We start from the raw sequence: 24,775 nt of genomic DNA, 5'->3' as shown, positions 1-24,775 counted from the left end.
GATAACTGCGGGTTCAGTTCAAGTCAATCTGTTTCTCTTTTACTGTATATGGCCTCGCCTTTGCTGGAACATTCTTTCCCAGCAGAAGTCTTGAAATTCTTTTGCTGAAACTTGAGAAAATGGCCTAAGCCGCTGTCATCTACACTGTGCCAAGAACTGGTGCAGAAAAATGGTGATTAGCTGTTGTTATTAGAGAAAATAAGCCATGACTTCTGAATCATCACAGATTACAGAATGACTTTGCACTTCTCTGCCGTTTGCTGTATAAAAACAGGAACTTACCTTTCCGGCCTTAGTTCAAACATGGGCAAGCAAACTGAACTGCAGAGAGGAGGACAAAGCTACATTTGACTGAGTGTGATATCAGGAGCCCCAGTGAAACTCGAGTTAGTGGAAATCTGGGGGAAAGCTCTCCACTGGTTGGAGTCATTTCAAGCCCAAAGAATATGATCGTGTTTATTGGAGGACAATTATCTCAACCTCAGGGTAGTGTCCAATGCCCTATTATAAAAGCAAAGTATTACAGATGCTGGAAATCGAAATAACAACAGAAAATTAGAACAAGGGGGCATAGCCTCAAAATAAGAAGAAGTAGATTTAGGACTAAGTTGGTGACGAACTTCTTTACTTAAAGTGTTGTGAATCGATGGAATTCTCTACTCAGTGAAACAACTGAGGATACCACGTTGAATTTCTTTAATGCAAAGATAGATTTTTGAACGGTAAAGGAATTAAGGGTTATGGTGAGCAAGTAGGTAAGTGAAACTTAGTCCCTGAAAAGATCAGATCAGCTATGATCTTATTGAATGGTTGAGCAGTCTCAAGGGGCCAGATGGCTGACTCTGGCTCCTATTTCATACATTCTTATGTAAATTACTGTAAAGATTTAGCTGGTCTGGCAACATCTGCAAAGAGAGAAACAGAGATAGCATTTCTGGTCAAACATGACTTTTATTCAGAACTCCCAATCATCTTCATCTAAATCATTGATAATCTTCCTTCCATCATAAAGTCAAAGATAGGGATCTTCACTGATGTTTGCACAATATTCAGTGCCATTTGTAACTCGTCAGATACTTATCGCCTGTGAATATTCTATACAAATACTTATTATAAAACACATTTATCCAAGTGCTCTTACGGTATGAGACAAACAAAAAGGATTGCGGTTCTAACTTAGTTTTATTAAAACAGTTGCAAGTTAAAAAACCAACTCTTACACAACAAATTAGATTAACTTTTTCCCAAACTAGGCTGACTGCCTGAAAAACGCATTTACTACCCGTTCTGGTGAACTTTATTGGGCTGCTGGATCTAATTCACTGGGCTCCATCGATAGATACTCTCAGGGTCTTCTTGGTACAAAGGTAGGTCTCACATGGAGTCTTCACCAGCTGACTCTTTGTTAAGGGAAAGGTTGCCAGATGTCCCTTCTAGTGCCCCATTTCTGATCCCTTCAGGAATGTTCTCTGGTTTCAGCCAAAGGGGTCACAGGACAGGGGTCACTGCACCCAATGAGGTTAGGCTAGGTTATCCTGGATGTGCCCGTCCTCTATTCAAGATATTAAATACTCTATGGTGCAAAGAAATCTGGTCGAAATTTGGGAATGCGCAAACATGATGTCTCTTCCTACAGTTCTGGCTGAGCACCTCTTAATGCTTTTGGATTATAACAATTCTCCCATTGTTAAACATTGCATTTAAGTGCAGCACCCTAAATCCTGCACTGACTGCCTGCTTCTCATAGTTGTCCCCTTATCTGGTGTGCATGTAGATTCCTGATCTTTTCCATTCTCTCTGTCCTATTAATTGTTCTGGAAACCTTAATAACCTTTGTTGAGCCCACACCTTCTTTGATTTTTTTCCCATAATTTTCCATACAACTGAACCCACTCTCCCATTATTTAGTCTAAGGCCCTATTCATAGTTTTAGTTGAATGATTCAATAGGAATGTGATCCCACCGGGATTCAGGTGGAGCCTGTCCTATTGGAAGACTCCCTTGTTCCCCAGCACTGGTGCCAATGACCCATGACTTAAAACCTGTTTTGCCCATACCAATCTTTAGGCCACGTGTTTACCTATTTAATCTTGTTGACACCGTGCTAATTTGTTAGTGGTTCCAATAGAAATCCAGAGATTATTACTTTTTGGGTTCGGCTTTTTAACTTAGCCCCTAGCTGTTCATATTTCCTCAGCAGAATCTTTTTACATTTTCCTACTTATATCTTTGGTACCTACATGGACCACAACAATTGGATCTTTCCCCTTCCACTCCCAGACGCTCTGCAGCCCAGATGAGATATCCAGAAATCAGGCACAGCCTTTGGGATTCTCCATCCTGGTTGTCACAAAGTTCAGTGTCAATTCTCCTGACAATACTATCCCCAATTACAACTATATTCCTGCATTCCATTAGGCCTTGCTTGCAGAAACTATTCAGCCCATTTTATGTTTGTGCCTCTTGATTAGATTAGATTAGATTAGTTTCCCTACAGAGTGGAAACAGGCCCTTCAGCCCAACAAGTCCACACTGCCCCTTGCAGCATCCCACCCAGACCCATCCCCTATAACGCACACACCCCTGAACACTATGGACAATTTAGCATGGCCGATCCACCTAGCCTGCACATCTTTGGACTGTGGGAGGAAACCAGAGCACCTGGAGGAAACCCACGCAGACACGGGGAGAATGTGCAAGCTCTGCTCAGACAGTTACCCGAGGCTGGAATTGAACCCAGGTCCGTGGTGCTGTGAGGCTGCAGTGCTAACCACTGAGCCACTGTGCCGCCTGCTTAGGCTTTTGGCCACAGAAGGAGTCACATGCAGTAAGACTCTATATCCAGAGGTGTACCTTCACTCCCTACCATAGGCGCTTGTCTGCTCACAGGCTATCACTCACTTACTCATTCACTCAGTTTCATTCCTGCACACAGACACTTACACTGACTCCCTCACACAGACTCACTCATCACATAGAGTCACTCTCTCAATTAGATGCACTCAGATTCACTCCCTTACACAGACTCAACCCTCATATTGATAAAGATTTAAAATATATTAAAGTTCCGTATGCATCTTTTTGGGAAACAATTCATTGTGAAACTGATCACAAGTCATTGGAAATGTTTTGGCACAAACCACTCACAAGTGCATCTCTTAGACTTCAATGCCATTTAATCATATTACACGGCACTGAAATAACTCCACAGAGACCTGTATCCTGTCTCCGAATCACCCTTTACACATGGAGAGTCCTTGTCATTGATCCAGTTCTCTTAGAGCCAGCTCTCAGAGTGTCAGGATGTCTGACATCCCTGTTCTTATCTGTCAGCCAGGGCTCCCCGATTAGACCAGTTTAACAGCCCCAATTAAGAAACTCAAATTCTAAGAGGTCCACCTGGCTGACCTCATTACAATCACTACATCCTACCTGCCTGTGTTCAAAGACATAGATGATTTTTTTTGTAGGTTGTCTTGGGTTTGTTTTAGCACCAGGTCAGCTTCTTCTAACTCTGCCTCTGTAGTGCACAGTAGCTTACCTCTTGCACCTGGAGTATCTCAGAAGAACTTCATTCTCCTTGAAGTGGCAAGATCTGCCATGTCCATCTCAGAATTCCAAGGTGTCTCCAATGTTTGACGGAGAGATAGAACACATGGGTTCCAGAATAATTGAAAAGGCTGAAGAGGAGCTGAGCACATTTGGTCCCACACCATTGGTGATTGTGCAGTTTACATATGGTCCACGTGCTTGTTCAGGACCATCGCACCTACCCGAACTTTATACGTAACTGGATCTGACCTTGTGTCAACCCTGCCTCTTACCCTTGGATGGCTAGTCCCATGGTTCCTACACCTAACTTTGTCCCCTAAAATAAACTGTCTCTCTCATTTAGTGGAGTCTGGCATCTGGCATTAGCATTCCTGATACTGCTTCACCCTCCCCACCAGGTCCAGGAAGATCAGATTTTATCCAGTGTGGAGTCTTCTCGTCATTAGCAACTCTGCTGGAACTATCCTTGCAGTTGCACTAGGGTTGGTCCAGTAATCAAACAGGAACTGGGTCAGTTGGTATCTAGTGAAGCTGTTTCGTTGAGGCTGCCTGCAAAGTTTGGACTGCTCTTTCTGCCAAACCATTGGATGGTGGATGGTATGAGGCTATATCTAATGCCATTTGACTTTTGGAAATAATCAAATACCCTGCTGGGAAATGATGGCCCATTATCTGTGGCCAACACTTTCAGGAGTTGATGTATTCCAAAAGTTGTGTGCAGTTTTCTGTCATCATCCCTGTGTTTGATGAATTAACTTAATGCGTGTCCAGCCACTTTGAGTAGGTGTGAACAATGACTAAGAACATTGAATCCCTTAAATAATCTCTGCAGTCGACATGTAACCAAGTCTGGGAAAGTCCCAGATGATTGGAAAAGTGCTGTTGTAACCCCCTTGTTTAAGAAAGGATCAAGGCAAAAGTTGGAAAATTATAGGCCGATTAGCCTAACCTCGGTAGTTGGTAAAATTCTAGAATCCATTGTTACGGCTGAGATTTCTAAATTCCTGGAAGTGCAGGGTCAGATTAGAACAAGTCAGCATGGATTTAGTAAGGGGAGGTCGTGCCTGACAAACCTGTTAGAATTCTTTGAAGAGGTAACAAGTATGTTAGACCAGGGAAACCCAGTAGATGTTATCTAACTAGACTTCCAAAAGGCCTTTGATAAGGTGCCTCATGGGAGGCTGCTGAGCAAGGTGAGGGCCCATGGTGTTCGAGGTGAGCTACTGGCTTGGATGAAGGATTGGTTGTCTGACAGAAGGCAGAGAGTTGGGATAAAAGGCTCTTTTTCGGAATGGCAACCGATAACGAGTGGTGTCCTGCAGGGTTCAGTTTTGGGGCCGCAGCTGTTCACCTTATATATTAATGATCTGGATAAAGGGACTGGGAGCATTCTGGCGAAGTTTGCCGATGATACAAAGATAGGTGGACAGGCAGGTAGTACTGAGGAGGTGGGGAAGCTGCAGAAAGATTTAGACAGTTTAGGAGAGTGGTCCAGGAAATGGCTGATGAAATTCAACATGAGCAAATGCGAGGTTTTGCACTTTGGGAAAAAGAATACAGGCATGGACTATTTTCTAAACAGTGAGAAAATTCATAAAGCAGAAGTACAAAGGGATCTGGGAGTGTTGGTCCAGGATTCTCTAAATGTTAACTTGCAGGTAGAGTCCGTGATTAAGAAAGCAAATGTAATGTTGTCGTTTATCTCAAGAGGGTTGGAATATAAAAGCAGTGATGTGCTTCTGAGACTTTATAAAGCTCTAGTTAGGCCCCATTTAGAATACTGTGTCCAATTTTGGGCCCCACACCTCAGGAAGGACATACTGGCCCTGGAGCGTGTCCAGCGGAGATTCACACGGATGATCCCTGGAATGGTAGGTTTAACGTATGATGAACGCCTAAGGATCCTGGGATTGTATGCATTAGAATTTAGAAGGTTGAGGGGAGATCTAATAGAAACTTACAAGATAATGTATAGCTTAGAAAGGGTGGACCCTGGGAAGTTGTTTTCGTTAGGCGGAGAGACTAGGACCCATGGGCACAGCCTTAGAATTAGAGGGGGTAAATTTAGAACGGAACTGAGGAGACATTTCTTCAGCCAGAGAGTAGTGGGCTTGTAGAATTCATTGCCACAGAGCACAGTGGAGGCTGGGACGTTAGATGCCTCAAAGGCAGAGATCGACAAATTCTTGATCTTGCAAGGAATCAAGGGCTAGGGGGAGTGTGCAGGGAAGTGGAGTTGAAATGCCCATCAGCCATGATTTAAATGGCGGAGTGGACTCGATGGGCTGAATGGCCTTACTTCCTCTCCTATGTCTTATGGTTTTATGGTCTTAAGTCCAGGGTTTACATGGCCATTCCCATGAATGTGGGGCAGTTACTGGTGGTAATTTCTGTCCTTGGCACTCTGGGCATTGCCACATCTAATCCTTGCCACCAAACATAACTTCTTACCAATGTCTTCATTTTGGAAACCTCTGCATGACCCTGATGGAGTTCACCAATATCTGGTGGTGACCTTTGCTTGGGACAATCACTCTTGCTCCCCACAATTATACACCATCCTCAATTCCTGTTTCAGTTCTGGTTGAGATGGTCCTTTGGTTTCTCCCATCACCACCAGCTGTTTCAGTTTTACCAGGGCCAGATCCATCAGTGTCCAAAGTCTGATATTGTCAGCTGGGATGGTGTTCCAACTTAAAAATTATATGCACTTAGTATTACAGCCCACTGCCAAATTTGGCCTGAAGCTATGGGTGGCATTGCCTTGTACTCCTTAAGTAGACCTAGCAGAGATTCGTGGTCATGATTATTAGAAATTTACATCTGTGAAGATTGGTGGATCTTCTTGACTCCAAATATGACTACTGAACCTTCCTTCTCTATCTGGGCATATTTACACACTGCATTAGCTGAAGTCCTGGACACATACAATATTGGGAATTCCTATCCATTGGGCCACCCATGAGCTAATACTACTCCAATGCCATATGGGGTGACATTGCATGTCAATTACAGATCTCCCTTGGGATCATAGAGTGCCAACACCTTAGAGGATGATAGTTGTTTCTTCATTTCCCTGAAAGCTAAGGCTTGGCTAAATGACCATTTCCATGGCTGACCCTTTTTTAAGAGTTGATACTAATGTTAGGTTATCTATGAACTTTGCATAATAATTCACCAGCCCAAGGAAAGACCTAAGCTTCGGTACAGACATGGGAGCTGGGGCACCTTTGACTGCCCTCACTTTATCTTCCAACTGGCAAAACCCGGTCTTGACGACTCTGTAACACAATTAGGTGCCTGGAACACAATTGTTTCCCTTTCTAAGTCATACGCCTGCCTGGAAAAATGGCTAAGGACTACATCCAAGTTCTCTAAGTGCTCTTTATTGATATTCTCTGTTACCATCATGTTATTTCAATAAATGGCAACCTGAGGTAGACCTTGTAAGATGTTCTCTATCATCTGCTTAAAAATTGCACAGGCTGATGATAGCCCAATGGCAGTCTCAAATACTGGGACAACTTTTATGGGTATTAATTATAGCATATTTCTGGGGATCTTTATCAAACTGCAATCGCAGGTACATATGTCTCATGTCCAGCTTCATGAAGGGCAGTTCCCTGCCAGTTTTGCGTACAAGTCCTCTATGTGAAGGATTGGATATCTACCAAGGTGTGAAAAACAACTTACCCTTTGTTTTAAATCCCCACAAAGGCAAATCTACCCGTTGCGCTTCACCATCAGTATGATCAATGCTGCCCATTCCACAAACTGGACTGGCTCAATGATTCCTTTGCTTTCCAGCCTCCTGATTTCAGCCTCTACTTTTGCTTGTAAGGCAAATGGCACTGGATGGGCCTTGCAAAATCATGGAATTGTTTCCTGGTCAACATGCAGGGTGGCCTTGGCTCCTTTCATATTCCCTAGACCTCCCTGAAAATCTTACAGATATTTAACTAGACTTCACTCAGTCAGCCATTTTCCAGTCAAAAAATGTTGAGCCAATCAAGGTGAATCTTTCTCATCCAATTTCACCTGATCAAGCTTGGGCCTGAACCTTTTATACAATCAGTGATAACTGAGCCACCTGCTTCTCAGATGATACCAGATCTAAAGTTGTACGCTTAATCTATAAAGGTTCCCCTGTCGAAGTTCTCAGTCTAGCTGAAGTCTTCGACAAACTAAAGGTTTGGATCCGGAGTGAATTTTGTTAAAGGCCCATTCTGTGATCACTGAAATGATGACTTAGTGATGGGACACTGGCCTTTGTGGAGTTACTTCAGTCATACTTCTTTAAGGGTTGAATATGCAAATAAGCCAGGGAACAGGGTAATTACATTTTGAGAAGCCATGAGCAGTCCAGGTTGCAGGTTGCTAATATGAGGAAGTGATAGTCATGTTTCTCTATAACTACGAGCACCATGTTTCTGTAATTTTTCTGTCAGGTAGGCAATTCTATCTTAGATTTTCAATTGAATAAATCTACATTGTTTACCAGTCCTAAGAGCAAAAGTGCAATTGGGAGCGTTATTGTCTGACAAATCCTTCATGTATGATTGGAATGTTTACATAGGATGACCTATCGTTGCATAATAAATTAAAGAACTACTTTGACAAGCAACAGCTGGACAGGTGAGGAAGCTCCTGGAGTAGTCATAGTTAAGGGTCAGGTTGGTGGATTTTGGGCAGTTGTCACGGCGGGGCCTTAGGAAGAGTGCAAATGCACTGAAACGTAATATTAACATAAAACAAAAAGTAAACAGCATCCCAGTATGAGGCAATCCTGGATACTGTCATCAAAAAAGAGACTATTTTGGGAAATCCGGCCCAGTCAGGTACCCTGTGTTAATGACGATTAAATGACATAACATCGTCAATGCCCCACATCCTGTGAAAAAAAATCCTCTCCATTTGTCAAGATTTGTACAATGAAAGTTAATGTATCGTGCCACAAATATTTTTAACTGATGCTTCACGTGACCACAAGTTTTCTTAATGATCTGATTTGTGATTCCACTTGAACACATTCAATTATGGTACCAAAGGCAGAGAAAGCCTTCTTGAGAATTGCACACAGTTTTTTGCTGGATTCTTCTCAGGCCTTAATATACTTCCAAAATTGTATTGAAACTTTAGGTTCTTTTAAAACATTGTTCATGCTCATTAAAATGTCTTCAAACTGATTTATAGTTGCTTACTCAAGGTAATTGAAGTCCAGGGTAAGATTTCCCGGAGTACGATCTTTGGGCTCATGATCATCCATTTTGAGGTGTGGGCATCAGTGGAATTTTTACTGACGAAGACATTTTCCTGGCCCAAATATGAATTGCTAGATTTTATGCAATTCTTCTTTTCCCAGAAAACTGTGACCCTCTGGTATAAATTGTAGCTAATGCAGTTTGTGCTGACTCTTTGTACCTTCCAAGACAGAGCCAGACTGGCTCCTGCCTGTTGCAGATATTGTATCATGGAACAAAAGCAACTTACATGCTTATAATGTTTTCAATGTATCAAATTGTCCCAAAGTACTTTATTGTTAAACAGCTAATATATGCATGGTCAAGTACAACTTTTTAGACTGGTTTCAATTATCAGAGTAGTGTCAGCAAGGAAATTTTCAGATGATCTTTTATTGTTTCTTTTCTTCAATCTTTTCACTTCTTCAAAGTGATTACGTGCTGTAAGGAATGCAAAGAGTTCAGGCATGACGCTACAAGCTGCAAGCATTATAATTGTGGGGTAAGCTTTTTGGATCTGCTGCTCTTTCATTACCTGCTCTTTCATTACCTGTTATCTTTATACTTGTATATTATTCTTTCATTTGCCTTCTGTGAGATTTTACTGGGTTTCATCTTGCCTGTTACTGTTGTCCAAGTAATAAGAAGTATTTTGGGGTACACTGAGACTCAATACGTACTTCCTTTCATCTTATCATTTTTATGATTGGGAATATAATTACACATAGCGACTTGAGTAACTATCCATCGTTAATAGGGAAATACAACATTGATGTGTTGGAGTATTTGCATATTCCCATATGAAAGTATGAAAGGGATATGGAGTGAGAAAGAATGCACCAAAGCAGACATTTTCCTAAGCAAAGGTTAGTTTTGTCACCAAATTCAAACTGTGGAAGGTGGAGAGGCACAATCCAAAAACTCTAACATTCTTCAGTTGTTATTAATACATCTGAAGTATGGTTGGCAAATAACTTTGGTTTCATTCAATGAAAGAATGTGGGTGTCACTGGCTAGGCCAGCATTTGTTGCCCATCCCTAATTCTCAGAGGGCAGTTAAGAGACACCCACATTGCTGTGGGTCTGGAGTCACATGCAGGCCAGACCAGGTGAGGATAACAGATTTCCTTCCCTGAAGGATATTAATGAACCAGATGGATTTTTCCTGACAATCGACATTGGTTTCACAGTCAGCAATAGACTCTTTAATTCCAGATACTTATCCAAGTTTCACTGTCTGCCATGGTGGGATTTGTACCCAGGTCCCCAGGTCATTACCAGGGTCTCTGGATTAATAGTCTAGCAATAAGCAACTAGGTCATTGCTGTATTTGCAAAGTATTGTTCCATTACTTGTTCATAATATCTTCATGCATATTTGTTTTTCCTCTGCAACACAATAAGAATCCATTGCTCTGTTTTCATTCAGAACTGCTTAAGCTTAACAGTGCCATCTGTAGGCCTTGTAATTCAGCTGCAACACTTTGCTTTCCAGACAACCCAGTACCAGGTGTAATATCACGCAGAGATAGTAAGAACTGCCGATGCTGGTGTCAGAGATAACACAGTGTGGAGATAGAGGAACACAGTGGGTCAGGCAGCATCAGAGGAGCAGGAAAGCTGATGTTTCTGATGCTGCCTGACCTACTATGTTCCCAGATGAATAAGGGTCCAAACCTGAAACGTTAGCTTTCCTGCTCTTCTGATGCTGCTCGGCCTGCTGTGTTCATCCACCTGTACACCTTGTTATAGCAGAGAGGCAGTGCTCTTCTTGGAGCAACTAAGCATTGAATTTGATGCAAATAAATTAGGTAGAGATTAAGAAAAATGCTCAGAAATGAGAACATCTTCAAATATCAACTAACCTTAATATTGGGTGTGCAACAGATGGCCTGTGCACTAACAACTTATTTGAAAGAGTTGAAGGTAGGTACCATGATGGAGCTAGGTTCGGTGAATATTTGAGGAAAAAATGCAGGGAAGCTGCACTGTGATTTGGCTCTAAGGCAACGATATAATGGTTGGATAGAGTTTGAAGTGGGCAGCAGGTAATTGAGGCAGCTGGTCACGGAGGTACAAAAATCCTCAAAGTCCTCATCATTAATGTTGAAGATGAAGAGGGCAGAAACATAGAAATAGGACAATGCTATCCACCGCTCAAGCGTGTTCTACCAATCAACTAGATCATGATTCATCGGTAAGGTCAGTGTGTTTACCATCTGTTTTGTTCCTTACCACCGTTCCCTATCACTGTCATTTTGTCCAACTGTAAAATTTAAAGTACTCTGTATTCCTCTAATTTTATCCTCTAGTGCACTTCTGATTTCCTTTGCTTCACTATTGGTGTCTATGTCTTAAGTTGCTTGGGATCTAAGTCTGCAATTCCCTCTCTAAACCTCTCCATTCCTGCATCTTTCACTTCTTATTTCAGATGCTCATAAACCTATCTCTTTGGCTAACCTTTTTTTTAATCATCAGTCTTAATATCTTCCAAGGTGGCTCAGTATCAAAATTTGTTTGGTATATTGTTGTAAAGTGCCTTGGAACATTTTTCTAAGTTAAAAATGCTACATAGGAGCAAGTTGTTTTTATTATTGCAGATACCCTTACCTAATGACTCAATACCAGGCTTGTACTTTTAAACTGACCACAACTTTATGGGAAACATGATTCTGGAGATTTAATTCTCAAAATTGAACACAGATCACCAGATCAGATCTGTCTGTAGCTCTGTGCAACCGAAATATAGTTGCGTACTTTTGAATTCCTAAACCTCTTCAAATATAGGTTAACAGACCAATATCCTTGTTGGTTTCTTTTTGTATTTGTGCACATTTGTATTCGATATTTATGATGAGAATAGAAAATCCCATTGTTCCAATTCAGCTTTTAGTCTGTCAACATGAAAAAATATTCACATTCTTATTTCTTAGATTCAAAGCGGATGATCAAATATCTTTGCATCTACCGTAGTTTTGCCCAATTCATCTAGATGATCTCTATTCCTAACTTATCATCTACACAATTTACTGTGCCTTCAAACATCCTGGGTGGGGGGAATGGAGGCTGTATTAATATGAAGAGTTTGGGTTACAGCCCATGATAATCTTAGAGTAGTGAGAGTATTTCCTCAAGGAGAGAGTTGAACAGTGCTTTACATCAATGTCTATCAAACTGGGTTCCACAGACAACTGGGGTCTTATAGAGGTCTGCAAATTAACTGAACAGTAGACAAATGGTTGTCACATAGAAGCCTGGTGTAGCTAGGGAACAGGAGCACTGCCTGGTTGCCATGCACATGGCACAAACAGGGATGGCGGTGTGTCCTTGGAATGAAGCGCACTAAGAATTATTGAGAATGGCGGAAGAGCACCAGAAAACCTGCAGTCACCAAGGTTGGTAGTTGTTTAATGGCGAGATTAAAAGTCATTTATGTGGTTTATTTTAATGTCACATTTCTTTTTTTATGGAGTTTGCTCGTTTATCAAATTGTCATGTTTGTGGCTTCCTGTCAGAACTGAAAAGTTCGAGACGTAATGACATTATGCAAGCCCAAAACAAAAAAAATCTGATCCACTGGGTAGAAAGATGCCAGAATTCTTGGGTATTGATTTTACAACAGGTAATGACAGATTCTAAGATAGTAGAAACTGCAGATGCTGGAGAAGCATCCTTAGAAAAAGCTTCACAGTGGGGTTAAAATTGTTTTAGAGATAGTAGGAAATGCAGATGTTGGAGATGCTGCTTGGCCTGCTGTGTTCATCCACCTCTTCACCTTGTTATCAATGATAGTTTCCAAATTGGGTTTAAGCTGATCTGACATTGTTGTTGTTGGATCTGAAAAGGTTAAGACCTACTTGCACCACTCACTGTGATGTTGTTGTGGGGATTTGGTTGGAAGTAAAGTAGGATTTTGTGCAAAACAGATGTTTAACTGATCATCCTAAAAGTTAGTGTAATAATGTAGTGTTTATTATTACGTGTAGATAGTTGCAGAGATGTAATGAACTATGTATTGTTTAATGTACACAATGCTTCTTATAAGACTGGAAGTGTCTATTGTCACATTCACTAAATGGTGTCACCCCAAAGAACCCACACACATAGAAAATATGAATGTCGGAGTATATATCATACAACAGCAAGGCGAGACCTGGTTACAGAGTGGTGTTAATGCTGGTATTACACCAGGCAATGACAAGTTTCTGAGCTTTGGAATTGCTGATATTACACCAAGAAATGATTGGTTTTCAAGTTTTTTTTAATATGGATATTACATCAGGTAATAACTGGTCATTGAGTTATTTAAATACGAATATCATACGAGACAGTGACTGCTCACTGTGTTGAGCTAATGCTAATATTACCCCAGCAGTGACTGGACATGAAGATGCATTAGTGCTGTTATTACACCAGGCAGAGATTGGTCACTGTGTTGAATTAATTATGTTAATACACCAGGTGGTGACTGGTAACTGAGTTGAGTTAATGTTGATATTGTACCAGGCAAAGCTGCTCACTGAGTTGTGTTGGTGTTGGTATTACAGCAGGTAATGCTGGTTAATGCAATTCACTGAGCTGTTACGATCAGAATGCCTCTGACAAAGGAGCTGCATAGGAGGCTGCTGAATATGATAACACCCCATAGTGTTGGGGTAAAGTGCTGGCATGGACAGAGGATTGGCTAAATGGCAAAAAACAGAGAGTGGGGATAAAGGAGTATTTTTCAGTATGGCAGCCAGTGACTATTGGAGTTCCACAGGGGTCAGTGTTGGGACTACAGATATTCACGTTACACATTAACCATCGAGTCAAAGGAACTGAAGATTTTGTTGCTAAGCTTGCAGATGACACAAAAGTAGGTGGAGGGACAGGTAGTGTTAAGGAGGTGGGGAGACTGAAGAATGAGTCAGACATGTAGGCAAGACAGCAAAGACATGGCAGATAGAACACAACGTGGCAAAGTGTGAGGTTATTTATTTTGGTAGGAATAAAAGAGCCATAGACTATTTTCTATTTGGGAGAAGTTTTGGAAATCGGGAGTGCAAAGATACTTTGGAGTCTTAGTTCAGGATTCTCTTAAAGTTAACATGTAGGTTCGGATGACGATTAGGAAGGCAAACACAATGTTGGCATTGATTACAAGAGGGCAAAAATATAAGAGCAGAGATGTCCTGCTGAGGCTGCATAAGGCTGTGGTCAGGCCACATATGGAATTTTATGAGTGGTTTTGGACCTAAATCTAAAGAAGGATGTGCTGGTTTTGAAGTTGGTCGAGAGGAGGTTGACAAGAATGATCCCAGGGATGAAGGGCTTGTCATATGAGGACTGGTTGAGGACTCTGGGTCTGTACTCAATGAAATTTAGAAGGATGGGAGGGATCTGATTGAAACTTAAAGGGTACTGAGAGGCCTGAATAGAATGGCCATGGAGAAGATATTTCCATTGATCGGACAGACTAAAACCTGAAGGCACAGCCTCTGGATGAAGGGAAGACCCCTTAGAACTAAGATGAGGAAGAATTTCTTCAACCAAAGGGTGGTGACTCTGTGGAACTCATTACTCCAGAGGGCTGTGGAGGCCAAATTATTGAGTGCATTTAAGACAGAAATAAGTAGGCCCTTGCTTAGCAAAGAGATCAAGGGTTATGGGGAGAAGGCAGGAAAAATGTATCAGCCGTGATCAAATTGAGGAACTGATTTGATGGGCTGAATGGCCTCATTCTGCTCCTATATCTTATGTCTTATTATGTCAGATAATGCTGCTCACTGAGCCTTGATGGTGCTGGTATTACACCAGGGAAAGCTGCCCACTGAATTATGTTATTACTGGTATTTCATCATGTAATCCTGGTTAACACTGCTCCCTGAGATGTGTTGGTGCTGGTATTACAGTAGGTAATCCTGGTTAACATTGCTCACTGAGCTGTGTTGGAGCTGGTTTACGCTGCTCACTGAGCTATGTTGGTGCTGGTTAATGCTAATTATTACTGGTCACTGAGAGGTGTTGGTGCTGGTTCACGCTAGTTAACCCTGCTCCCTGAGCTGTGTCCGTGCAGGTTAGTACTGCTTAACCGTGCTCCCTGAGCTGTGTCGCTGCTAGTTAACCCTGCTCTTTCAGCTGTGTCGGAGTTGGTTAACCCTGTTCCCTGAGCTGTGTTGGTGCTGGTTAATGCCTGTTAATCCTGCTCCCCACACAGTGTTAATGCTAGTTAGTGCTGGTTAACTGTGCTCCCTGAGCTGTGCTGGTACTGGTTAATGCTTGTTAATGCTGGTTAACTGTGCTCCCTGAAGTGTGCCAGTGCTGGTTAACTGTGCTCTCCACACTGTACCATTGCTAGTTAGTGTTGGTTAACCATACTGCCTGAGCTGTGCCAGTGTTAGTTAGTGCTGGTTAACTGTGCTCGTTAACCATGCTCCCTGAACTGTGCTGGCACTAGTTAGTGCTGTTTAACCGTGCTCCCTGAGCTGTGTTGATGCTTGTTAACCATGCTCCCTGAGCTGTGCCGGCGCTAGTTAGCGCTGTTTAACCGTGCTCCCTGAGCTGTGCCAGCTCTAGTTAGTGCTTGTTAACCATGTTCCCTGAGCTGTGCCGGCACTAGTTAGTGCTGTTTAACCGTGCTCCCTGAGCTGTGTTGATGCTTGTTAACCGTGCTCCCTGAGCTGTGCCAGCGCTAGTTAGTGCTGTTTAACCATGCTCCCTGATCTGTGCCGGCGCTAGTTAGTGCTTGTTAACCATGCTCCCTGAGCTGTGCCGGCACTAGTTAGTGCTGTTTAACCGTGCTCCCTGAGCTGTGTTGATGCTTGTTAACCGTGCTCCCTGAGCTGTGCCGGCACTAGTTAGTGCTGTTTAACCGTGCTCCCTGAACTGTGCCGGCGCGAGTTAGTGCTGTTTAACCGTGCTCCCTGAGCTGTGCCGGCGCTAGTTAGTGCTTGTTAACCGTGCTCCCTGAGCTGTGCCGGCGCTAGTTAGTGCTGTTTAACCGTGCTCCCTGAGCTGTGCCAGCGCTAGTTAGTGCTTGTGAACCGTGCTCCCTGAGCTGTGCCAGCGCTAGTTAGTGCTTGTTAACCATGCTCCCTGAGCTGTGCCGGCGCTAGTTAGTGCTGTTTAACCGTGCTCCCTGAGCTGTGCCAGCGCTAGTTAGTGCTTGTTAACCGTGCTCCCTGAGCTGTGCCGGCGCTAGTTAGCGCTGTTTAACCGTGCTCCCTGAGCTGTGCCGGCGCTAGTTAGTGCTTGTGAACCATGCTCCCTGAGCTGTGCCGGCGCTAGTTAGCGCTGTTTAACCATGCTCCCTGAGCTGTGCCGGCGCTAGTTAGTGCTTGTTAACCATGCTCCCTGAGCTGTGTGCCGGCGCTAGTTAGTGCTGTTTAACCGTGCTCCCTGAGCTGTGCCGGCGCTAGTTAGTGCTTGTTAACCATGCTCCCTGAGCTGTGCCGGCGCTAGTTAGTGCTTGTTAACCATGCTCCCTGAGCTGTGCCGGCGCTAGTTAGTGCTGTTTAACCGTGCTCCCTGAGCTGTGCCGACGCTAGTTAGTGCTGTTTAACCGTGCTCCCTGAGCTGTGCCGGCGCTAGTTAGTGCTTGTTAACCGTGCTCCCTGAGCTGAGCTCGCTGGCCAGGGAGTGCGGCTGCGCGCTGTCAGTTTCCGGCCGGGGATGGAGCGGGTCTCGGTCCGAGCCGCTTGGCCGTGCGGCCTGGGCCGGTTGCGGGTCTCGGTCACTGAGTGCGATTCGGATGATGGAGAGGTCGCTGCCTGGTAAGGGGGAGATCAGGGATCGGTTCGTGGTCTCTGCGGGGACCCGCCGGATCAGGGCCCCGCTCGGTGGGGAGACTGGGCCGGAGCCCTACTCCCACTCCGGGGAAGAGGGGTGTGTGCAGGCCCGGCGTTAGTGTAGTGCATCCAGCCCCTCACTGCCTCCTTCTATCGCGAGCCACTGGACTATAGACAAAACGTAGACACTAATACAAATCTTTTTAAAAAGACTGATCCGCTGTTTCTTCTCATTGTGGATTTGATTTTTTTAAACAGAGTCTTGCTATTGTGAGTTTATTTCGCCGCCGCTGATGCCACAAATACCGTCAAAATGCCTATGGTATCCCTTAGAACCATTGGCTATTTAATCGTTAATCTGAATGTAGGTGGGACTTACCCATGGAATACCCACCACAGCAGATTCTGTAGGCATTGCCTGGGGAAGCTGAATTTTCCACTCGCCCTGCTTAAGTGGCAGACCGCAGACGGTTCTGGTGAAATTAAGTAAAACTTACTTGGGCAACGTTGTGACGATTAAATTCATAGCCTAACTCCCAGCTCCTGATGGCTGACCCATCTTACTGCCTGTGGTGGTGCTGCTGAGTACTTTGGCTGCTTGTCACACATGACTGATTGAAAATCCAGATGTTGTTAAACAACTTTCCAGATTACTAGCACACAATAAAATTGGATAATAGACATAAATCCTGGGGTTTATTATCTTTATCTCCATTCATTGGTGGTAACAAATACACTTTAATGTTTTGTCTTTTTGGTAACATAATAAGCAATGTGATTTTGATGATTGGTCAGTTCTTTGTGATATAAAGTGATGTTAAATGTAGTCTACTTTTGCTACTCTCAAGCCTTGTCTGCCATTCAGTTAAATTATTGCTGATCTGCTGCCTCAATGCCACTTTGCTAAGCTATTCCCATATTACATTATGTTTTAAATATCAAAACAGCCATTACTTTCTGTGTTGAATGTATTCAATAATTGACCTTCCACAGCCCTCTGGAATACAGAATTCTGAAGATTCATCACCCTCTGAGTGCAGATATTCTCTCTCATCCCTATCATAAATGGTCCACCCCTTATAATGAAACTGTCTCTGGGTTCTAGATTCACTGGCCAAGGGAGGCTTCCCACTGACAATTACCCTTGCTCGTTTCAGATAAATCCCTGGGGCAGGCTGGATAAGAGTAACTTTAATGCTTTCTCTAGCAATCTTTTAAATCGCCTCCATTGACCTAATGCAGACTTTAACTTTTGTTAGCCATGTTTGACTCACCCTTTTTGTTGGTTTTGATGTCTTAGGGGAAGGTATATTTATGGTAAACATGTAATATTTATTTAAATATTAGCTATTACTTGCTTACCTTAAATATTTTCATATATTTTCCCATTCCACCATAGTAACTTATTCTCAAAAGAACTAGGAGGAGGAATAGGAAATTCAACTCCTTGAGCCTGTTCCACCATTTAACACAACCATGGTTGATCTCATCTCAGCTTCAACTGTCCTTTCCTGACTGTTCTCTAAAACTCTTCAACCCTATGCTAACTAAAAATCCATCTATCTCCTTAAATTTGCTTGACGTCCCAGCATTCCCTCTTGTCTAGGGTTGTGAGTTCCACAGATTCATGACCCTTTGAGAGAAGTAATTTCTCCCATCTCAGTTTTAAATCTTCTACCCCTTAGCCTAAAACTATGACCTCATGTTCTAGATTGCCCCATTTAAGGAAACATCCTGTTTATGTCCACTTTGTCAGTCCACTTCAATATATACCTCAATTTAGGTTTCCTCTGAGTCTCTAAACTCCGGGAGTACAATTTTATTGAATTGCAAACGGCATGTCGTAATTGTGAAGTATTTGATTTAATCAGTATTCAATTTTCACTTCATTGAAAATGTTGTGGTATACCAGAAATATAACACTATTTGAGATGGAAAGACGAAAAGAAAATTACAATAGGCTATAACTTTGAAATAAAATGTTTTACTTTAAGTTAAAGGTGACATTGTTCCCTTTGTTATGATTCAGTGCAGAACTTGTTACTTTGGAACGGCCTCAAACCAATACTGTGGAAACTCCATGTATACTCTATCTACGGTTCTCTCCTCAACAACCTGCTGACATAGTCTTTGTAGAGGTATGGAGCGAAGCAAGAATGATGGAGGTTTACACAGGAGAGTACTGCGGAACAAGCCGTGGCCTAAGACTAGACAACCTACATTTAAATGGGTAACGTTGTTTTAGCTCGCAGTATTAACCTCGAATCGGCAGTCAGCAGACTAATAGAGTTTGTAAAATATCAGCTGAGCACTCTAAATGATTATTATAAATTTTGCCATTAGTTAGATTCTTCTGATATTTCTCAAAGGTCCAATTCACTGCCTTTTAAATTCTCTAGTACACTGCCTATGAAACAACCAGAATGTCATTTAAAAAAAGACCATCTGACCTACTAGTGCTGCTTTTGGGGGAAAAAAATCTGTCATCTTTAACAGTCTGGCTTGTGTGATTCCAAATCCATTGCAATATACTTGATTTTTTTATGCTGTCTGAAATGGCTAGCAGACCACTCAGTTCCAGACAAATTCTCACAACCTTCTTGAGGACAATTAGGGCTGAGCAAGAAATGCTGACCTTATCAGTGTTGCCAAAAACACACACAGTAAAATAGGTCCACTTGCAGCTATGTGTAGGAGGATACAGTGGTTTATAGGAAGCTGTTTTTCAGTGTACAGTTCCATTAACAGATTGTTTACATTTAATGACATATTTGTTACTGTTAGACAATGGTTTGGTTTAAGGGGTGATGCTATGTGATTGTGTTTAAAGATCGAGACTAATGCTGGATAGTTTTGCTGTGCCTCCAAAAAGGTGATCACAACACTTCCAAATTTAGGCCTATTTAATAATACTAGTGCCCTATATACACAGTCCAAATTCCTTTGCTGGCTTTAACAACCAATTTTGCATCTATGTCAGTACAGGTTTAAAAAAATAGTCAAGGGAGAGACATTTCAAAACTTAGTCAAAGAACCATGACTCTTCGTTTCCAATATTGACAGATCTTGCATAGAGTTCTTTTCCTGCAATTACTGATTTAGATTCCAACAGCAGCTACTGTGATAGAATTCTGTCTCCAGGTAGGAGAACCAACACTAACTTATGGGAACATTATCACATGTTAGGCAAAAGACTAACAGTTTGGTATAATGCTTGGATTTGAAGGGATGTCTTAAAGGAGTAAAGAGAGGATTAAGGAGGAAATTCCAGAATTTAGGTCTGGAGTGGCTGAAGGTACAGCCACCATTGTGACACAATTAAGCTTAAGGCTCTCAAGAGGCCAAAATTATAGAAATGGAAGTATTCAAAGCATTTTGGTACTGTTCTGAGAATATGGAGCTAGCGAGGGGTAAGACCTCAGCAGGATTTGCAAAGAAGGATGACAGTTCACTTCAGAGAAACAGGGATCACTATGGTTGCAATTGCTGTCCTGGAACTATTGACATTTTGAATATATTTATTTTATATTTTGTATATATCTTTTGTCACTAAGAATGCATCTGTGTTTAAATTGCCTTTCAGTGACCATGAACAAATCTGCTTATTTAAGAAGTATTTTAAGTTGGATATTCCTAGTTCATCCTGTGAACTAAAGGTAATTTGTTGAGTTATTTTTGTTTTCTTTGCACTCATTGTGTTTTACTCTTGTGAATCTTCTGACTAATATCCTATTTTTAGCTGCTGTCTTTAGGTGGAAAGGAGAAAGTACGAATTGGTAAAATATTGCTGGGAATAAAAAATGCTTCAGTTGGGATCTCGAGAGGCTTTTCTCCATTAGGAAAAAGCATCGACATGGAACGAGTACAAACGATGATGGATTCAATGGGAGCAAAGCTGTCACCTGGAGCTCAGCAACTCTTTAGCATGGTCCAATTTCAACAGAAGGTGAGTAATGCATTGGTCAGCATAAAGACTTGAAAAAGACATGCTGACTGCAGTAAAATAGAGTTCAAGTTTTTATAACATGCAGAAGAGGCCTTCTGACTCATTATGTCCATGTCAGTCGGTGAACATCCATCTATTCTAATTCCATTTTCAGCACTTGGCCCATAGCCTTACTTACAGCAGTTTCCTGTTTCAGAATTATAAATACCGGCTCTGGACTTTCATCACTGGACATTTTTGACTCCATGTCCTTTGAGATATTCTATAAATCTTTAGGCCATTTGCACTAATATTGCTTTATTTGGTTCAAGATTTACTTTTGTTTTATAAACCTACTGTGAAACACTTCAAAACATTTTATTATTTTACAGACACTGTGATTTTGTAAACATCCAATAAAGACTACGACATGCCTGAACACACAATAATTAAATACCAAGATACGATTAAGAAATATAATGAGTCTGTTGAATTTTAGCTTGGTGAATGATTCCCCATGAGATTTGCATTCTATTCTTCACGACATAAACTGTCTGTCAAACAGCTGCGTTGCAAGCTTGGTAGTTTGTATTTTTATATAAGACTAATTCAGTGTTTACAGATCAATAATATGAATGGTACTGTGTGTTACCTATGGCTGTATGCTAATAAAGACAGTATCTTGAATATGATGGATTATGTTAGAGGGATGTGAGAGTCCTTGACCTTTGATAGCTCAATTGGAAAATGCTATATCTAACTGATGCCTACAGCCTTAAGGCTCTTCGTGTGATTTCTGGTCAATACAGAGATATCTGATCTCGACTTTGGTGATTACAATTGGCCTTGGTGCATCTGCACCAGTTAAATCAACAGCTCTGCTTATGATGGATTTTGCTAGTTAGCTGTAACAATAATAGTAATTGTTTTATATTATTGATGTTTTTCCATGTAGAATCAAGCAGCAATAGGTGGACTATTTCAAGGTCTACTTGGAAGAAAAGATGTAACAGAAGTTGGAAAAATTGTGAATTCACCGCAGATGTTCACCACACAATCTGAGGGTGGTGTGATCTCTTCTCATGTATTCAGCAACACTGACCCATTGCCTAGCTCAAAACTGGAAGAAACAAAGGATCTTGAAGGAGTAACCATATTTAATGCTGAATCTACACAAACAATAGATGGCTCAGTCTTGCCCATTGGAGCAAACAATAAAAAGAGAACTTCTGATTCTGAAGACAGCACAAAAGATGTAGATCAACAAAAATTTGAGAGAGGAGATTTGAAAGAGCTTGTATCAACATTTCTGTGCAAGCAAAGTAATGGAGAACCAAATGTCTTTCGTTCTGAAATGCTTCCTTTCCTTCGGGACCTTTGTGGTCAGGTGAATGAACTTCGTTTGGAAGAAAAGGTTAAAGTTACTGAAAATAGCACAGCCACTGAGGACAGAACCAATGACGGGTATGACTTTGTGCAGCTCATTGCACAGCTGTTCTTTTGTGTATTTTGTTTCATAAAAAAAAACTTGAAAATTGAGTTCAGTTTAGCTCTTAATTCTCTTACCCATTGTTAGAAACTAAGAAATATATAGCAGTCTTGACCTAGCTTTGCACGATCACTGTATAACATGTGGAATGTGATGATTCATGGTGGCTTTTGATTCAACCCTTGCAGATTGTGATAATGAAATTAATGCTATTCACTTGTTAAATGGAATAAAATGACAGTGTGATATCGATTTATTATGTCCCGAATTGTATGGTGGTAATGAAGACATTGTCATTATTTGTTTTCTGGTGCCAGCACATGTACAGTTAAATGCAGAGGTCCTGAGGTTGCCGTCTGTAATCAGGAAATGCGTGAAATACTGAGCAACTCTGGCAGTATCTACAGAGGGAGTAACATTTCAATTCATGGCCTGTTATCAAAGCCTTAACAAAAGAACCAGACCATTCATGAGAAATTTAGAAAATATTCCTTGAAAGAAACCTTGGTAGAAATGTGAACAGTTTGATCTTTTTTATGAACTGTGGATGTTCTGGAAGGAAACCTTGTAGGTACAGTCTGTTTTAAAGGTACGTTTTGAAAACATACTGCTTGTTTTCATGTTGTTCTGTTTCTTCACAGGCATTACCAAGAGGCTTTATGTTCAAAATTAGAAAAGCACATTGCTGAACACATGGAGTCCATAGAAAGGAGACTGAAGGATTACATTGATTGTCGAATAAACATGCTACAAGCTGATCTTGATGAAAAGTTTATTTCACTCACCAAACTGCTTGAAACTATTGTCTTGAACAGAACTGTAACTAAAAACTACGAGCATGACACACTTTTAACAAATGGGGAGCTTTGATTTTTTTTTTCTTCTCATCCTTTGAAAGATTACTGTGAAACTGGTTTAGTTTCAAGATGCCCTGAATGTTATATTTAGTGCAAGGGTGTCCAAACTATGACTCTGGCCATATAGATTGAAACTTTGAGCCCATTAAATTTGCTGCAGATATGATTCACAGAATAACACACTCCTATATACAGCCAGTATGCATGGCAAGTAACCCAGGCAACTCTGCTGCATTTGTTTGTTGTGACATTTTATCTTTGAGTTTTATGGGCCAGTAAGTTTTGGGATGGTCACTTCTCATTTTATTGTCACACTAATGGATGAGTGATAAACTGTGATGCTGGAATGTGTCAAAAATTTTAGTGGCAAGTTATTGGGAACAGGAAACTATATACGTGGCTCATGAATGTCTGGGGAATGCACTTGAATGGTCCACAGAAAAGCTTGGACTTGCCCAATCTAATGAACACATCACCAGAAAATTGAAATGAAAACTAGAACATATAATTTGTTTCCCTCCTGTAATGTTTTCAATTTGTGACATTTTTGGATTTAATGTGTTCTCTGTTTAAAAAAACAAAATTATTTGCAGCAAATACAAAATTACTAAAATTCAAAGTTGTCTAGCAATTGTATTGTGATTTTGAGAGAATGTGTTACTGGTGTTAAATATTTTTGATATCCTATCAGTTGTTGTTACTAGTCCCTGGAATGGTTAATATTAAGAATATAAAGAGTCCTGAAATTTGATTTTTTTTTTGACATGCTTACCTTGACCTGTTTGGACATTTGCAGGAGAAACTTAAAACTCCAGGACAAGTATACTTTAGCGTAACTACTTGAAATGATAAATCATTAAACGTTATTTGCTGTCTCACTACTCTCAAACATTCATTTCAACGTGTTAGAAAGATTTGTAAATCACTGCCATTAATCACCATTCTAATTTTTTTTATTTATTCATTGACTGGCCGTAGGTGTTGTAGGCTAGGCTAACGTTTATTCGCTAGCCCTAATTCCCCAGAGGGTAATTAGTGTGATTAAATACATATTGAACTTAAGGAGAACAATTTGTATCCTGTTGGCATTCATACCAAGGTAGTAGCAGTGTAAAATTACAGTTGCACTGTAAGTTGATGGTGTTAACTTCTCAGTGGACTTGCCTCAAGGTGGAGCTGCAATGTATTAGAAGCAAGAAAGGTATGTGGGTTTCTTTTGAATATGCTGCTTAAAACAAAAGCTGCCTCAAGGTGGAGCTGCAATATATTAGAAGCAGGAAAGGTACGTGGGTTTCTTTTGAATATGCTGCTTCAAACAGAAAAACTGCCTTCAACCCTTTTCCCAATAGCTTTAATTTTCTTGTCTGGCTGGCTTGCCATTTAAGGAGTTGAAGTGATTGAGTGCAGGAATGAGAAATTATAATGGATACATAGCAAGTAATGTTTGAATTATGCTATCAGCTGAGCAGATACAATTCAATGGGAATTTATCCAGATAAAATGTAAAGTGAGCAACTGAAAAGGGGGGAGGTACATATTTGTAATTTATTATAAGGTTTTCCAAAGTTTGTTTAATATATTGACTGTCCAATTCTAGATGAAATACATTTCTTGTAAACGTTTTTGTGGTGAACTGTATTTGAAATAGTTTTTGTAAAAGACATTTGTTGCAGACACTGCGGACATTTTAAAGTCTTAAAACCCATGATATATTTATGCAGGGTTCTATCTGAATTTCAAAGTATGTAATTAAGTTTTTTTTTTGTGGAATTTAAATTTTTGCAGTGTTCAGACAAACTAATGAGTAATTTCTGGTTTATTCTGACTGCTTGAATGCTAGAATTAGCACAAATGAACAAGTACCTCATTAGATTATTTCTGTTTTAAGTGTGAACTTAGTCATATGAATACAGAATTCTGAAGAATCAGTTATAAGTTTGATTG

The 24,775-nt window shown here is 41.1% G+C and overlaps 1 protein-coding gene across 1 annotated transcript; it reads left to right on the top strand.

Annotated features, from left to right (window-relative positions):
• Positions 1 to 16,412: 16,412 nt before the first annotated feature.
• On the top strand, positions 16,413 to 23,709 carry c20h10orf88 (chromosome 20 C10orf88 homolog). Its single transcript, XM_048551458.1, has 6 exons — positions 16,413 to 16,545; positions 18,590 to 18,790; positions 20,144 to 20,216; positions 20,300 to 20,506; positions 21,441 to 21,949; positions 22,616 to 23,709. The coding sequence occupies exons 1-6, from the start codon at positions 16,445 to 16,447 to the stop codon at positions 22,842 to 22,844; spliced, it is 1,320 nt and encodes a 439-aa protein (XP_048407415.1). The 5' UTR covers positions 16,413 to 16,444; the 3' UTR covers positions 22,845 to 23,709.
• The last annotated feature ends 1,066 nt before the right edge of the window (positions 23,710 to 24,775 follow it).

This window comes from Stegostoma tigrinum, chromosome 20 (assembly GCF_030684315.1).
Source record: "Stegostoma tigrinum isolate sSteTig4 chromosome 20, sSteTig4.hap1, whole genome shotgun sequence".
NCBI classification, from domain to species: domain Eukaryota; kingdom Metazoa; phylum Chordata; class Chondrichthyes; order Orectolobiformes; family Stegostomatidae; genus Stegostoma; species Stegostoma tigrinum.
Note: the sequence above shows the minus strand (reverse complement) of the source record. Positions and strands in the feature narration are given on the sequence as shown.